Raw genomic sequence first — 16,241 nt, 5'->3', positions numbered from 1 at the left:
AAAGGCAGCAACATTCAATACGAGCTCGAAAATGCGGGTTCTATAAAAAGACCGGTTTTTAATTTGCGCCAAAGCGCATACGTTAGTCTGACGTCATGCTACGTCACGCATACGTAAGAATGCCCCCCAGCATCCAGGGGTGCTGGGTAGCCCATGAGCCGCCATTTTTTGGACCAATAGGTGTCTATGGAGCTTTCGCTACCAGTGTACGACATAACTTGGTGTGCCATCGAGGAAAGAAACATGCGTAAGAGAAGTCTTGTGCTTAAATATTTCCGTATTGCGCGCCCGCAGTCGTAATAATTTAGAAAAATCTAAGGTCCTACGATGGGAAGAGGCAAAATAAGTAGAAGTGACTTCTTCATTGAATAGAATTTCAAAATACTCTCATGAATAAAGACGCAATGTAGGTGTCAGCATTTCATTTATTCAATTTTAAGCAGGAACTGAAACAGAAAGAGAGAATGACTTTATTACCTCGCTTGACTTTCCGCTGGCTTGCTAATATAGCATCTGTTCCTTGAGACACAGGCTTTGGTCTGAGAACTAAAATGCTATCTTCTGCTGAGAAGACCTACTCGAGCCACCAAAGCTGGATGAGCTGTCCGATCCCCCAAAGAGCCCCCCTCCAGACCCTCCGAAGAAGCCCGAAGATCCACCGTCGTTTCCATCACTAGAGCCATCTTCGTCTTGCGTAGGTGAGCTGCTCCAAGATAGCCAGCGCCGTAATGGGCGGCCTAGCCGAGGTAAAATAAGCCTTATTTTTCTGAAACTGAAGGGGCTGCCTCCTCCTCCTCGTTCACTACTCCAAAAGCTACGATATCCTGATCCACCCCCTAAACCCCCGGAACGCCTTATTCCTGAAAACTGGCCGCCGTCACTTGCGCCGCCTCCTAACTGCTCTCCGCTAGAGCCGCCAAGGCCGCTAAGTGCACCACTACTACCACTTGTTTCGTCTTCAGACATGCCTGCGACGCCAAGAGAGTCTCCTCCGAACGAACTAGACAAGCCTCCGCTCTGACTCCTCGAGCCCCTGGAACCGAAACTTCCTCCCAGCTGGAACCCTCGCCCCAACATACCGCGGCTTAATTGTCCACCCTCTTCACCTCCTAATAGAGTTCTTCCCCCCCATGGGCTCCCACTTTCGAGTCCACTGCCGAAGTTACCAGAACCACCTTGCTGCAGGCCTATCGCTCCAAAAGAGCCTCCTCCTCCTCGCAAATTCCCGAAGCCACCATAACCACCGTCCAATAAGCCTCCTGCCCCTAACGAGCCTCTCCCGAGGCCAGCAGAACCACCTCCTAATAGGTTTTCTGGTGCCCACGAGCTGCGAACTTCTAGCCCACTCCCGAAGCCACCAGAACCGCCTCGCTGTAGGCTTCCCCCTCCAAAGGTGCCTCCTACTCCTAGCGAATTCCCGAAGCGACCGCTACCGCCTTGCTGTAGGCCTCGTATCCCCCATGAGCCGGATTCTCCGAGCCTTCCGAAGGCACCGCCTCCGTATTCAGAACCCCAAGAACCACTTCCTCCGTCACTGCCGCTTAAGCCCATACCACTCGCTTGTCTTAGGCCCCATGAGCTTCCTTGTCCCCCTGATCCAGTACTAAAGCTCAATCCAGCTTCGCCACCACTTCCTCGCGCACTGCCAGAGGAGCTACTTTGTCTTCCTAAGCTCGAATCGCGTCCCTGTGCACCCTGCTGTCCTAGACTACTGAAGCCAAGCTCTACATTTTCTAAGTTTCTCGACCCTTGACCGACCGCCCTACCGAGTCCCTGTTCTCCTAAGCTCAAGGAACTGCCCTCAGCCACATTTAAAGACTCACCGCCAATGCTTTCACCGAGCCCTGGAGCTCCCCAGCCACCTGATCCACCTAATTCACTACCATCTTCGCTTATGCGACCCCATTGCCCGCCGCCACGCTGGTTCTGTTGCCCCCAAGAGAGCCACCCCTTATCACCATCCATGCCTCCTTGTTCCTGGCTCCGTGGGCCTCTTCGTCCTGTTCTACCTCTTCTGCCTCTCCTGCTATGACCTCTGAAACCCCATTGACCATCTTGACCAGAGTCGACGTTCGATCCCATAGATTCGAAGCCACCAATGAGACCGGCGCGGCCCTGCGGCATTCCGGTCCTTAGGCCACTCGTCGCTCGCCTGTCGATGCGGACTGCCGAAGAGAAGCCGATGGTGTTTCCAAATCCATACATTGGCAGCGCGATCCACAGTCTACGGCCTCCGTGCATGACCCAAACACCAGTCCTGAGGACGCCCCAGCGGCCACCGTGCCTGACATGCGCTGGGCTAAGCCAAAGATGAGAGCCCAAGGTGCCGCCCCACAAGCCGCGGCCTCCATGATTTCCCAACCAGGCCCAGACGCGGGACGACTCCACTCCGCTGCGCTGAAGCTTCCGGCCTCCAGTCATGGCGCCAAGGTGAATAGGATGAACGCCTGCCAGTCCCAGTTCGTAGAGTTCACGGCACACGCGGCCTCGGTGCCCCAGCTGGAGTTCTGCGAGTGGTTGAAAAGATTCAAGGTGTAACGAGCGCGAGTGTCTTGAGTGTTTCAGAACCTAGTGGCTCAATATAAGTAAGAACAGCTCTACTGTGTTTCGGTTCGCAGAGCTTGATCGCGCAACCACACGAATGTCTAAAGCATTGGCGAACATGAAAACGCAGATATTTTCCAGCTTAACGGAAAGGGCGCCTTCTAACAATAATGGGAGACTGAACAGTGAGAAAGTAGGACAGGCCTCCAGTGCTTGTGCAGCATTGGTATTGTGGTATTGATTAAATTATATATGCAAGACATAAGGCATCGGTGCGTGCTGAATGCATTAAAACGCAGCGGTGGTCGTCAGAAAACGCTTGAAACAAGTTAATGCAAGCCGACGTCCACTATTTCACCCACTATGATTGCTGAATCCGAAAGGTAGTGTACGGTCCCACTAATTTCTTTATGTGTGGTAAATTACCTTAGATATTCTAATTTAGTCTTTGAATAATCATGCCTGCGCGTAAAAGGAGTGCTTCAGAAGGACGCTCTATTACAAAGTGCTAGAAGCACTGATTATCCCCGTTATTCTGGCGCTTTTTGTGAAACTTTGTAAAGTCTTTGAGCATAGCAGACAACGTGCTAGGTCCCTCCGTTTATTTTGGAGTTTGTAAAGCGAAATTTTCTTTGCCCACTTTCCCAGGTCTTACGTGGCGGTCTGGCTACAGGCTGCGGTGCGCTGTTGAGTCGGAGTTAGAGGTTTGATGGATTTACCAGGGCATATCACCTCAACAGATGTTAGAAACCGGTCGCTACCTCGCGGATATATTTGTAGATATCTATGCGAACGTTATGTTAAACCACCAGCGAAATTGAACTACTAGCATGTATCATCATCATCATCATCATCATCATCATCATCATCATGGCTACTCTCACAGCAGGGCAAAAGCCTCTCCCATACTTCTCCAACTACCACGGTCATGCGCTTTTTGTGGCCATGTTGTCCCTGCAAACTTGTTAATCTCATCCGTCCACCTAACTTTCTGTGGCCCCTTCTATGCTTCCCTTCTCCTGGAATGAAGTGCGTAACCCTTAATGAACATCGGTTATCTTACCTCCTCATCACATGCGCTGCTTATGCCGATTTCTCTTTCTTGATTTCAGCTGTCATTACCTCGTGTTTGTTACCTCACCCAATCTGCTCTCTTCTTATCCCCCTTAACGTGACTCCCATCATTCTTTCCATAGCTCTTTGCGTCGTCCTCAGTTTAAGTAGAACCATTTTCGCAAGTTTTCTGCCTCGTAGGTGAGTACTGGTAAGACGCAGCTGTTATACACTTTTCTCTTGGGGGTAATGGTGACCTGCCATTCATTATCTGAGAATGCCTGCCAAACGCACCCCAGCCCATTTTAATTCTTCTGATTATTTCATTCTCATGATCAGGTTCCACGGTCACTACCTGCCCTAAGTAGATGTATTCCCTTACCACTTCCAGTGCCTCGTTACCTATCGCAAACTGCTGTTCTCTTGCGAGATTGTTAAACATTACATTAATTTTCTAAGGATTACTTTTTTAGACCCACCCTTCTGCTTTGCCTCTCTAGGAAAGTGAGCATGCATTGCAATTCATCCCCTTAATTACTAAGCAAGGCAATATCATCAGCGAATCACAAGTTACTAAGGTATTCTCCATTCACTGTTATCCACATTTATTCCCAATACAGGTCTCCAAATACCTCCTGCAAACACACTGGGCACAGCGTTGAAGAGCTATCTCCCTGCCTGACGCCCTTCTTTATTGGGATTTTGTTGCTTTTTTTATGGAGGACTACGGTGGCTGTGGAGCCGCTATTGATATCTTTCAGTATCTTTAAATACGGCTCGTCTACACCCTGATTCCATAATACCTGCATGACTCTTGAGGTTTCGACTGAATCAAACGTGTTGTCGTAATCAATGAAAACTATATATTAGGGTTGGTTATATTCCGCACATTCCTCTATCACCTGATTGGTAGTGTGAATACAGTTTGTTGTTGAGTAGCCTTTACGAAATCCTGCCTGGTCCTTTGGTTGACAGAAGTCTAAGGTGTTCCCGATTCTATTTGCGATTACCTTAGTGAATACTTTGTAGGCAACCGACAGTAAGCTGATCAGTCTCTAATTTTTCAAGTCTACGGCGCCCCCTTTCTTATGGATTAAGATTATGTTGGCATTATTCTAAGATTCCGGTACGCTTGAGGTCCCGAGGCACTGCATATACAGGGTGGCCAGTTTTTCTAGATAAATCTGCCCAGCATCCTTCGACAAATATGCTGTTACCTGATCCTCCCCAGCTGCCTTCCCCCTTTGCATAGCTCCCAAGGCTTTCTCCACTTCCTACGGGGTTATTCGTGGTATGTCAAATTCCTCTAGGCTATTACCTCTTCTAATTTTGTCGTGGGTGCCACTGGTACTGTATAAATCTCTATAGAACTCCTCAGCCAATGGAACTATGTTATCCATATTAGTAATGAAATTGCCAGCTTTTTCTCTTAACGCATACATCTGATTCTTCGCTATTCCTAGTTTCTTCTTCACTAATTTTAGGCTTCCTCCGTTCCTGAGAGCGCGCTCAAATATATTCATATTATACTTCCTTATGTCAGCTACCTTACGCTTGCTGATTAACTTCGAAAGTTCTGCCAGTTATACTCTAGCTGTAGGGTTAGAAGGTTTCATACATTGGCGTTTCTTAATCAGATCCTTCCTCTCCTGCGATAGCTTGCCGGTGTTCTGTCTAACGAAGTTATCACCGACTTCAATTGCACACTCCTTAATAATACCCATAAGATTGCCGTTCATTGCTTCAACACTAAGGTCCTTTTCCTGAGCTAAAGCCGAATACCTGTTCTCTAGCTTGATCCGAAATTCTTCTAGTTTCCCTCTTACCGCTAACTCATTGATCAGCTTCTTATGTACCAGTTTCTTTCGTTCCCTCCTCAAGTCTAGGCAAATTCGAGTTCTTACCATCTTATGGTCACTGTAGCGCACCTTGCCGAGCCCATCCACATCGTGTATGATGCCAGGGTCAGCACAGAGTATAAAGTCTGTTTCATTTCTAGTCAGGTCATTCGGGCTCCTCCACGTCCACTTTCGGCTATCCCGCTTGCGGAAGAAGGTATTGATTATCCGCATATTATTCTGTTCTGCAAAGTCTACTATTAACTCTCCCCTGCTATTCGTAGACCTTATGCCATATTCGCCCACTGACTTGTCTCCAGCCTGATTCTTGTCTACCTTGGCACCCACCGTGGTTGCTCAGTGGCTATGGTGTTAGGCTGCTGAGCACGAGGTCACGGGATTCAATCCCGGCCATGGCGGCCGCATTTCGATGGGAGCGAAATGCGAAAACACCCGTGTACTTAGATTTAGGTGCACGTTACAGAACCCCGGGTGGTTCAAATTTCCGGAGCCCTCCACTACGGCGTGCCTCATAATCAGAAAGTGGTTCTAGCACGTAAAACCGCATAATTTTTTTTTGCCTACCTTGGCATTGAAATCGCCATTATGACTGGATGTAGGCGCGTATACCTGCACGACCTTGAGTTTGTACCTCTTTATTAGTTTGACAACAAGACTTGCCACCCTCTCGTTAATGCTATAGAATTCTTGTATGTTACCAGCTATATACTTATTGATGAACAATCCGACTTCCAGTTCTCGTTTCTCCGCTTAGCGCCGGTAGCACAGGACGTGCCTGCTTTTTAGCACTGTATATGCTTTCTTTGTACTCCTAACCTCAATGAGCACTATTATATCCCATTTGATGCCCGCTAATTCCTGCAATAGCACTGTTAGACTCGCCTCACTAGATGACGTTCTTGCATTAAACGTCGCCAGGTTCAGATTCAGCATGCAACCCTTGCATATTGACAAAGTGTGCAGAGAATAACAATAATAACTATTATTATATCTTCCTATATAAAACCTGAACATAAAGTCTAGGATCACATGCACAACGATCCGTTAATGGAATGGTAAATGAAATTTAAAGCATTCCTGGATTTACTTTATTTTCCTTGATTTAGGCGCTAGGTGTGGGCGTATGCCTGTTTTTGCCAATTCTACAGTCCTAGTACAATTCCTACATGAAGGCTGAATACTTAATGTCGGTTCACAGATATGTACAAATCAAACTGGTTAATCAAATGGTGAATCATATTTCACATTGAATCATTGATTTACATAATTTATTTATGTGGCGATTCAGTCTGTCCCACTGGGAATGTGCCCGTTCTTGGCTAATCGGCCAGAATATGTATGCCCCACTGTGAGGGAAGAGGTACAATATCCCGAAAGGTTGCTTGGTAGTATGTGCCGTACTTTTCTGTGCATACACCTGCCATTCACCATCATTCTTCCCTCGACCGAAATCATGCATCACTTTCGACCTTGTGACATTCGGGAGCCCGTTCTTGGCTAATCGGCCAGAATATGTATGCCCCACTGTGAGGGAATAGGTACAATATCCCTAAAGGTTGCTTGGTAGTATGTGCCGTACTTTTCTGTGCATACACCTGCCATTCACCATCATTCTTCCCTCGACCGAAATCATGCATCACTTTCGACCTTGTGACATTCGGGAGCCCGTTCTTGGCTAATCGGCCAGAATATGTATGCGCCACTGTGAGGGAATAGGTACAATATCCCTAAAGGTTGCTTGGTAGTATGTGCCGTACTTTTCTGTGCATACACCTGCCATTCACCATCATTCTTCCCTCGACAAGCATCATGCATCACTATCGACCTTGTGACATTGTAGCGTGTACGCGTGATGCTGTGCATCAGCCTGAATTGGTGTTTGCGTTTCGGCATAGCTTGTGAGCTTGTGAACGATTGATGAATTTATGATGGATGATCGATCGCCCTCAGTGAGTGATGTATAAAGCACGGCGGCTATATCATTTCGGGCTTCTGCAGTGCGGCAAGACACGACTTTCTAGTTTGGTTTCCATTAATAGCTGGAGCGGGGGGGGGGGGTGCGATGCAGACAATAAAAATTTAGGAAAATTTACACTTGTTTTTCTAATGTCAAAAAGTTGAGTAAGTGTTCCAGCTGCTACATTGAAGGATACGGACCCTAAAATTCAATATTTCGGCAAAATTCGACCTGGAACGGAGGAGCAGTAAGCGCATAAACATATTCAAATGTATTTAAGAAACAAAAAAGATGCTACTCTGTGCCCAGTATGCCCACGATTTGCAGGTAATGCACAACTATCAACCTGCCATCAATAACCTTATGATATGATGGCTTCCAGAGTGATTACGCCCATTTTACGCACTATAAGGAACCGCTTTATTCGATCTGACCTCGTGTTACCACTACGAGGATCAACCTGTGCAGCTGGTGATGATAATGATATATGGTATATGATAATGATACATAGAGAGGATGACGATGAAAGTCAGACATGTGTTGCGCTCACAATACTTGTCGCTCTCTCTCTCTCTCTTTTTTGTACTGAGGATCTCTTTTTGTAGCTCCATTTATTTTCCCTGTTATTGTAGTGTGACCGGGTATACTTGGCGTATCCACCACAATTGCCTTGTGCCATTTTCGGTTTAATTACTATCAGCAACAACATAATCGTCAGTATTATTCATCTTCAGTGCGCTTGTGAAGTTGCAGCTCGAGACACATTTGGTGACGTCACCCAAAGCAAAAGCCAGAGTACGCAGGGTGTGTACAGGTGTGACGGCAACAGCTCCTCTAAAAACTGCAGCCCTACGCTGGAGCGCACCTACGAACCAGTGAACAATAATATATTCTTGCTATAGATGTAAATAAATAGTGGATACACAGAATGAAGTACGGACATATACTAGAGATGCAATACAGAAGCTTTTATTATTTGCTCGTGTCCTCTAAAGAAAGCCCAGGTAAAAACGACATAGTAAATTTGTAATGCAGATATTATAGATAGTTTGGCTATTATGAACATTGAGCTTATTGTGTCCTCTATAGCTTTGCGTTCAGAAGCAGCCAGCAGCATGTCCACGTAGGTGAAGAAGACAGCTCGTTTAAGCAGTAAAAATCTCGAAAAGACTGCTGCAGATTAAACCGACAAAGAAGACCAACGCGGAGCCGCGTCTCCTTCCCCGGTTGTACTTTAGATTAAGACATCTCGTAGGGTTACGCATGTCGTCAGACTAAGGCATCTTATGTCGTCGCCGGTGATGAAACTTTTTGGCCCATGCTACTGCATTTTTTTTGCACAGCACTGTAGAGGTGGCACTGCCACTGAATACCTGAGCCATTGTGTCCAGTTTACCTGGCGGTGACATTGAGGGAGCATTTTTTCTATTGTCCGCTGCGGCTTACTTCGTGGTAGAAAAATAGAGAGCTGATGTGCACGAGGCCAGAGAAAATGAGGAATAAGGCTATCGTCCTGAAAACGGGAATGATGGCCATGTTAATGTGATCGTGCTTCCTCTCTTGCATTCGGGAAGTTAGTTTTGTATTGCAGCTTTTGCCAAAAAAGTGGTTGCGAAAGATGTTTAGCTGAGAGAAAATGTTAATTGGCAGTTATCTTAAGCACCTCCCGTGAGTCATTGAATTGATTGAATCTATTGACGATTTTTCTTTGGTAATCCTATCTGCACCGGCGATGACTGAATCATCTGCGCTTTGTTAGCCTGTGCAGTCCCAGCGTGACGATATGAAAGGAAATGAAAATGAAACCGTAAGAAGAGAAAAGCAGTGTCTAATATAATAAAGAAATTCATACCATTTCCGAAGTTGAAATTCTGCGCAGAGCCGCAGGTGACGAATATGCCTGCACGCCAGAAAACATAACAATTTAACAATAAGCAGTTACAGGGGTCAAAAACATTTTTTTCAGAGCCCTGCATCTCATTGCGCAGAATTAAAGCGCATTGGTACAGCTCTCACAAGGAAAGAACTGCCTCCTTATGCTTCTCCTGCTTGATGCATAAATGTTCTCGTTTAGCCATGCACCTAGTCTTTGGATTTCTCTTTGTAAGTACACTGGTGGAAGGTGAGAAGACTTCTCGGCCTATCTCGGCTTGATATATAGATAACGTAATCAGTGTAAAGCTTACATAGCGCAAAGACCTGCTTAAAACTGCATGGCTTGGTAAAGTACGCTTTCTTCTTCGATATCATGCAAATCGTATCCACCAGAGCCGTAAAAGCGCACAAAAATGTGCTGAATAGCGCTCAGCTATGGCAGATAAGGAAACAGTTGAATTGTGCGAGTTATGTAATTGTAAGCATTTTTTTACTCCCTCAGCTCCGTACAGCACAACCAGTCGGAGCGTACATTGGCTAAAGGGAAGTCTTGTCTTTTCTACCTCGGAGTTTGCATCTAAAGTTAACGGACCACGCTATCGAAGAAAGCGCTTAATATTGTGGCAGCCTGGACGCGCCGCCAAGTGTTCGGATATTCAGCGCATACTAAGGAGTACGACGCAGTGTTGCACGGTTTTACTGGTTCCGTTCAGATACTGCTGCAAAATGCAACCATTTCTCAGACAACCCACTTCACGCATCTCATTGCACTACAGCGTTATTTGAAGTGCATTTTCATTGCACGAACAATGTGAATTCGAACTGTGCGAGGGCAGGATGAACAAGTGTTTCGTGAGTTTTCACTCATGTTGAGTTCTTTTCTTGGGCGTAAAATAAAAGCAAACGATGCAGGTGCGTGTTGGGCTGATAAAATTTGACCGTGAAGAGCTCGATCATTTTTTACCTGAAGAATTGAGGGTTTTAACACCACGTCTGATAATATGAAGACTGGTATGCATACAACGCTTTCGCTGAAGTGACTCGTATGCCAGATAGCAAGGGTGACAAAGCAAATCAATTCTATTTCTCGTAGAAAAAAAAAGAACAATCAATTTCGTGCGCAAAGAAATTACCGTGCGAAAAAGCGTGTCATATGTGAGGGAAATGAGTTTTGAACGCTTTTGGATAGCAATTCTAAATGGGGAGAATTCGTAAACCGCCACGTAAAATATAGAATTGCATTTAGAAACATTTTACTGTTAAAGACGGTCGGCACGCATTTGAGTGCGCAGTTAGCCTCACGTGAACTTACCCAGGATCAAAAGGCCAGTACGTGCCGGCCCCATGATTACGGTGTGGCCTGTAAGGCTCAGGTGCTTGCGCGGTATGTCTTGTGCCTCGTTGGAGGAAGGAAGCCTCGCTCTCGAATATCTTGAGAGGGAGAAATGAAAGAAACAGGTAAGAGGAAACCCTCAGCTGGCCAATGCCTGTTTGTGACGGAAAGGCACAAGTTCGCCGAATTTGGGGAGACAAATCTGCGCGCGCACGTCCCTGAAACAGAAAATAGGCCACGCCATTGTTCTCACGACATGTCCGCGCACTGAGCAAAGGACATGACAATGACAAAGGCGTATTGTTGAGCACTTCACGAAAGGCTTTGTCGCCCGTGACCTTCTGCAGCGAAATAGATGGGAACCAGCGTTGAGCACGATTTTACGAAAATACATGTGCCCGCTCTTCGTGAGATGGTTTCAGAGCGAGCTGTCCATGAAAAATTGTGTTTTCCGGCCACCGCTGTTCGTAGCGAGTTTTAAGTGCTCTTCGACTGAAGATATGTCTAAAAAAATAATAAACGACAACTTTTATTGCAAACATAATTTTTACCGTGAAAGTTACAATATTAGACGATGTGGCATAGAAAAGAGGAACACACCGGCAATTATTCTCACGAATTGTGCAGTTTCGAAGTATATTGTATCAAGTGACAAGCTATTGTGCCTGCACCTGTCATACGTTAACTGATTCACCGTAATATTTGTGGTTGTTTCAATTAACTACCGACTGGCTCACAAATAAATTACGAATGGATTCCAGCCACCGTTTGTGTCATAGCCTGTTAGCATGATCATTTACACTATGTAGGATTCAGTGCGCGTCGAGTTGAACAGATGATTCGTTCTTTTTTACACGTACTTGTCACCAGACGCGATTGACGGCTCTCGTTCAGCGTATACCGTAAGGACACTCACACTGGCCGCTAACTGAACTTTCAATCCGTTCATCCTGACGCTCACAAAAGGTCGGTTGCTGCCTCTCTGCTCAACCATGCGACCCGCATTTGCACCACAGCAGAAACTCGTTCCACAGACTTGAACCACGTGCGAGGAGATCTCTCGGAAAGTGGCAATCCCACGTCTTTTTTGAGAGCTGTGGAACGCCGCCTGTCCAATTCAGTCCGTCCGGCTAATCCCCGACCAAGAAAGCGTGCTGGCATACCCTACGTTCCAGGGATAAGCGAAACCTTGTCTCGCACTCTGCGCAGTTGTGACGTTGAGGTGGCGCACGTGCCCGTGTGTAAGCTGAGGCAAGCACTCGTTGGCGGTAAGGACAGGCTTCCGAGAGAATCGTTTCCCGCCGTAGTCTATAAGACACCTTGTGCAGATTGCGACTGCGCATACATCAGTGAATCGGGAAACTTCAAACAGAGACTGAGGCAGCATCAGAAAGATGTTGAAAAGAAACGTACGGTTTCGAATGTCCTTGCCGAGCACATGGATGCAACGGGCCAAAAGATTGACTGGGATCACTCGAGAGTTATCGGCCAAGAAGGAACCCTAAAATTGCGGCTGTATATGGAATCGCTGGAGATACAAAAAACACGTCACACGCACAATCGAAATGAGGGAACCCTCCTCCCGTCATACACGCGCTGCTTACGTAAGCTTCCCTGAACTTTCCTTCATCCCATTGTGAACAAGGCTTCCGTAGGGAAGCTGAAACGTCATTTAGATTTAATCATTTTTAGTACTTCTTTTGGTCGGTGTCCGTCGATTGATTGCTTCAGATGATTCGTCATTAGTTGGCACACTTACCCTCATACTTCTTTCTGTTTAATTCGTTTTATATTAAGGGAATAAAAAGGTGAAACATTTGTTATTGCTTATTATTTCAGTAGCGAAAACTGACATTCATTATCACTAAGAGCTGGCAATGTTTCATGCAAATGATTGCTTAAACATACAGCTCACCTTACCGATTTCTTTGTCCCTGAACACATTTACTGCGACAGCAGTATCGTTTCACAGTGGAGGCCGCCGTCACGTTCCCTTGCTTGTTTCTTCCTTAAATAATGGCGCTCGCCCGCTACGGGCGAACGGCAATGAATGTAGCGGTTGTACACTGGTTAGGAAAGGGGTGAGTTTGAATAATAATGTATTATATGAAAGTAATTTAGGCAATCGCCCGTCTTCCCTACCTCTTTTCGCAACCACTTCGTACTTCACACCTGTCTGCACAGTTAACGCTATTTGAAAGGCATCTTCAGACTCACAAAAACATTTACTTCATCAGCACTACCAAATGCTATCGAACTGTGGAACGGCCTTCCTGAAGACGCTCAACATCCGTGAGCCGGTGAAATTTCGATGAGAACTGACTGCCGCATTTTCATGATTTTTGTTGTTGTTGCCATCTTGTTTACCTTGCACTAGCCTTCACTCATCATTGTATTGTTCTCTGCATTATCCCGATGATGTCCTTGTAATGGACCTTTAACTCGCTTCGTATAATGAATATTGATTCGACAAAACAGACTAGTGGGCTAGCTGGTATTGCACGTTAACAGTTTTTCGCTCAAAGAAACACATGGCTTTTGTTTGCGCGAAAATTGTTAACAAGCTACTGCTTCTCTTTAATCACACCTTGTTTCTCCCTCCCCCTCTCATTTAATACTCCTGCGAACCTTGTGAATAAATGAACCGTCGACTACGCTTATTGTATTCGCATGACGTCATGACGTGGAGCAAAATTTATTGAGGTCGTGTAGCAATAGGGGGGGGGGGGCTAGTTCTGGTGTTGCGATTGTTTCTGCTGGTTGCGCTCAAGTGTGACAACCAAACCAATCACAGGCACAAAGCGAGCCAGAGTATCGTTACATTATAACGCATCCAACACTTAGGCACGTACTGAAAGAGAAACTGGTAGAGAAGAAACAGGTAGATTAGAACATTGTTTAGCGCACTCTGGGGCTCACCAAAAATTTCTTCTAAGGTTTAGAGAGTTTGGAACATTTTGCACGCAAAGTGATGAGTCGCAAATTTCTTGTGATTGCTAGACTAATAACTATAACGCATAGTATCGTAAAAGCTACAAAAAAAGATACCGATTGCGTTTTGCATTGATGGGAAGAATGTGAGCGAACGTGAGTGAAGTGACATGCTAACATGGCCGGCGACGGGTTGTAATGTAGCCCTATAGTCGTATTACGTTGCTACCAGGTTTATTTTGCTGGAACACTGCCTACGGTCGGAGCGGTCACGTTAGTTTCCCACGAAATTTGTTATATTGTTGCAAGGGTGTGACAATGTTTCAAAAACGACCTGTAATGCAACATATTCTACCGCTCTTACGGTCTTTCCCGAATAATAAAGAAGGTTCGATTCTACAGGCATACGACTGCACATCCCGATCAAGCTCCGCATGTCTCAAAGCCTTGCGTGTGATTTGGCTTGAGATGCACTGCCTCGTACAGTCATGGTAAAAGAATTTGTGGTTGTCGCCGCTACAGTCACCGCTCGACCGCAAAGAGAAAAGGTCATCTTCGCGATGTTCTGTGCAACTCGTAGACCTCACACCCGCTGTTGCCGCTCAGTTGTAAAAAAAAAAAAAGAAAAAAAAAAACAGGGACATTGCAAACAACCCCAAAACGAATTCCTCCTTCGAAAGAACTAAAATAAAGAAAGTCAAGTATCCACAGCCGGCTGGTTAATGGATGGAGGCAAAGGTTTACGTGTAGATTAGGTTCCCAGCGCGTCGTAGGCCTGGTTGCCGCATTCGCCTTGGACGCGGTGATTTATTGTTGCTGCGGCAATCTCTCTGTCTCTGCCAAATGTTCACGACAAAGCGAATCATTCTACCGAAGTAGAGTTCCATGTAAGCATGGCGATAGACGGTAGCACGTTGGAACTTCATCGGTAGAAGACAAGCAGGGCCGCCGTGCATAAATTAACTTTTTGTTTTTACAGTGGCGAGGGAACTGAATGAATTTCACCTGTATTTAGTCCACCGATATGGTAGCAGAGAATCTCACTTACGAAAAGCATCAATTGCCTTTTGGGAACATCGCCTCGCGAGATTTGTCGTCATCCCTGCTATCATTAAATGATAAAAACAACGCTGCAACAAAAACCAGTTTCTTTTTACACGATGCCTACGACAGTCAATGTTTGACAAACATTTGGAGGGTGTGCTGAGTTGTTTCATACCACGCCAAGTTCCTTAGTCTGCGGTGCGTGCGGAACTGTTTTAGCTGCAAGTGGAACTTCTTGCTCTAACAGCAGCCGCAACATCATACCTAATTTTTCAGGAGTATATATATATATATCTTTAAGGAACGTCAGCAGACGGTTTGTTTAATGAACGCATACCTTCCAATAGAAGTCTCATTACGGTATTTGATTTTAGGAATTAAATACTATTGCCTCGTGACACTTCATCGCGTCAAGAAAGTTGAATTTGGTTCAATTCAAGTCTTTAAAATTAGGAGCTCTATATTATTGCAGCGTACCGCTTCATAATGTTGAAAAGTGTATGCTGCTTGTGATTCTGGTTATGACGCCTTGTACAGTTTGTCTCAGAAGAATTACCAGATGAACATCTGACCTTAATTTGCCTCAGGCGCATTTATGCTGGTTAACCAACACGGGTAGTTAACGCATAGATCTCTCCATTGTTACAAGTCTGTTGTCTTGGAAGGACATCGCGGCTCTTCATATCACATAATCTAGAGTTGCATGAATGTCCTTGTTCGTGCGCCGCAAGCTTTTGTTTCCAATTGTGCTGCATGTGCTGCAATTGTGCTGCAGCTGCATGTGTCAGGGCGACTCCTTTAGCCTTTGTTCCAAGTTTTAGCAGGCCGAAGGTTCCGCTCAGAGAAACGCCTGACGTCATCACACACAGACGAAAGTTAGACGAAGCTGTCGGCTATATATACGTTTGAGTATACAAAGTACGGTGTGCTGCAGAAGCGCTGAAAAATTTGTAATAAGAGAGTGTGAAAGATAAGGGTAAACATCCTGGCAAAATACTCCTGTCCCTTGTAACTGAAATTTCAATTATACACACCACTGAGTGACATAAGGAATCAACATTCAGTCAGTAACGTTTACGTAATCAGTTTAGGCCGCATATAGTAATCGAGGAAGCGAGCCTAGTCTGTGCGGAGGTGCTGCTCGCTTACCAGAACTGTGGAGATAAGCACCATATTTAGTTCCGCATCCTGCAAATGTGGAGCGGTACGCGTTGTAGTCCTACTCATAAATTTGTCCATAAGCCTTTTGCATCCCTGAGCACAACGAAACAAAACTGCGTGGAAGGTCTGTGCATTAGTGTGCACTAGTTGGCATCTTTACGAGACGTTTCTCAAAGTGATGCTAGTACTGAGGTTCCCATGATTCAACGTAATTGAGCCCTGATCAAGTTAAACTGCTGGATTGCAATGTGTTCCCCAGTTTTGCCTGTAACAAAGTGACTTTTGCCACACTAGCCGCGACACTAGCGTTGCACGAGCATTATATGAACATTACATGAACATTGCATGAACAAATTTTACCTTTGAAGTTACGACTGCGAGGGTAGGCCTCGTCAGGCATACAGAGCCTTTAGCCTCCCTCCTGATGTGGCGATGTATGTTTGGATGCTCTATATGAAATTGTAAAAGAGAATAAACTTGAAAC

The 16,241-nt window shown here is 45.6% G+C and overlaps 1 protein-coding gene across 1 annotated transcript; it reads right to left on the bottom strand.

Annotated features, from left to right (window-relative positions):
• Nucleotides 1-407: 407 nt before the first annotated feature.
• Nucleotides 408-10,794, bottom strand: LOC139055972 (uncharacterized). The gene is made up of 3 exons (XM_070533684.1): nt 10,601-10,794; nt 9,266-9,313; nt 408-2,507 (listed from the first exon to the last, which is right to left on the bottom strand). The coding sequence occupies exons 1-3, from the start codon at nt 10,632-10,634 to the stop codon at nt 547-549; spliced, it is 2,043 nt and encodes a 680-aa protein (XP_070389785.1). The 5' UTR covers nt 10,635-10,794; the 3' UTR covers nt 408-546.
• Nucleotides 10,795-16,241: the final 5,447 nt, after the last annotated feature.

This window comes from Dermacentor albipictus, chromosome 2 (genome assembly GCF_038994185.2).
Source record: "Dermacentor albipictus isolate Rhodes 1998 colony chromosome 2, USDA_Dalb.pri_finalv2, whole genome shotgun sequence".
Taxonomy (NCBI): domain Eukaryota; kingdom Metazoa; phylum Arthropoda; class Arachnida; order Ixodida; family Ixodidae; genus Dermacentor; species Dermacentor albipictus.
This window is presented reverse-complemented; position numbering and strand designations above follow the sequence as displayed.

Bases quoted from the DNA above. Each gene is read 5' to 3' on its own strand.
- LOC139055972 (XM_070533684.1), bottom strand. From the start codon at position 10,634: ATGGGGCCGGCACGTACTGGCCTTTTGATCCTGG. The intron at 9,314-10,600 runs GTAAGTTCACGT...TCTGGCGTGCAG, and splicing joins TACTGGCCTTTTGATCCTGG to GCATATTCGTCACCTGCGGC. The intron at 2,508-9,265 runs GTATGAATTTCT...AACCACTCGCAG, and splicing joins GAATTTCAACTTCGGAAATG to AACTCCAGCTGGGGCACCGA.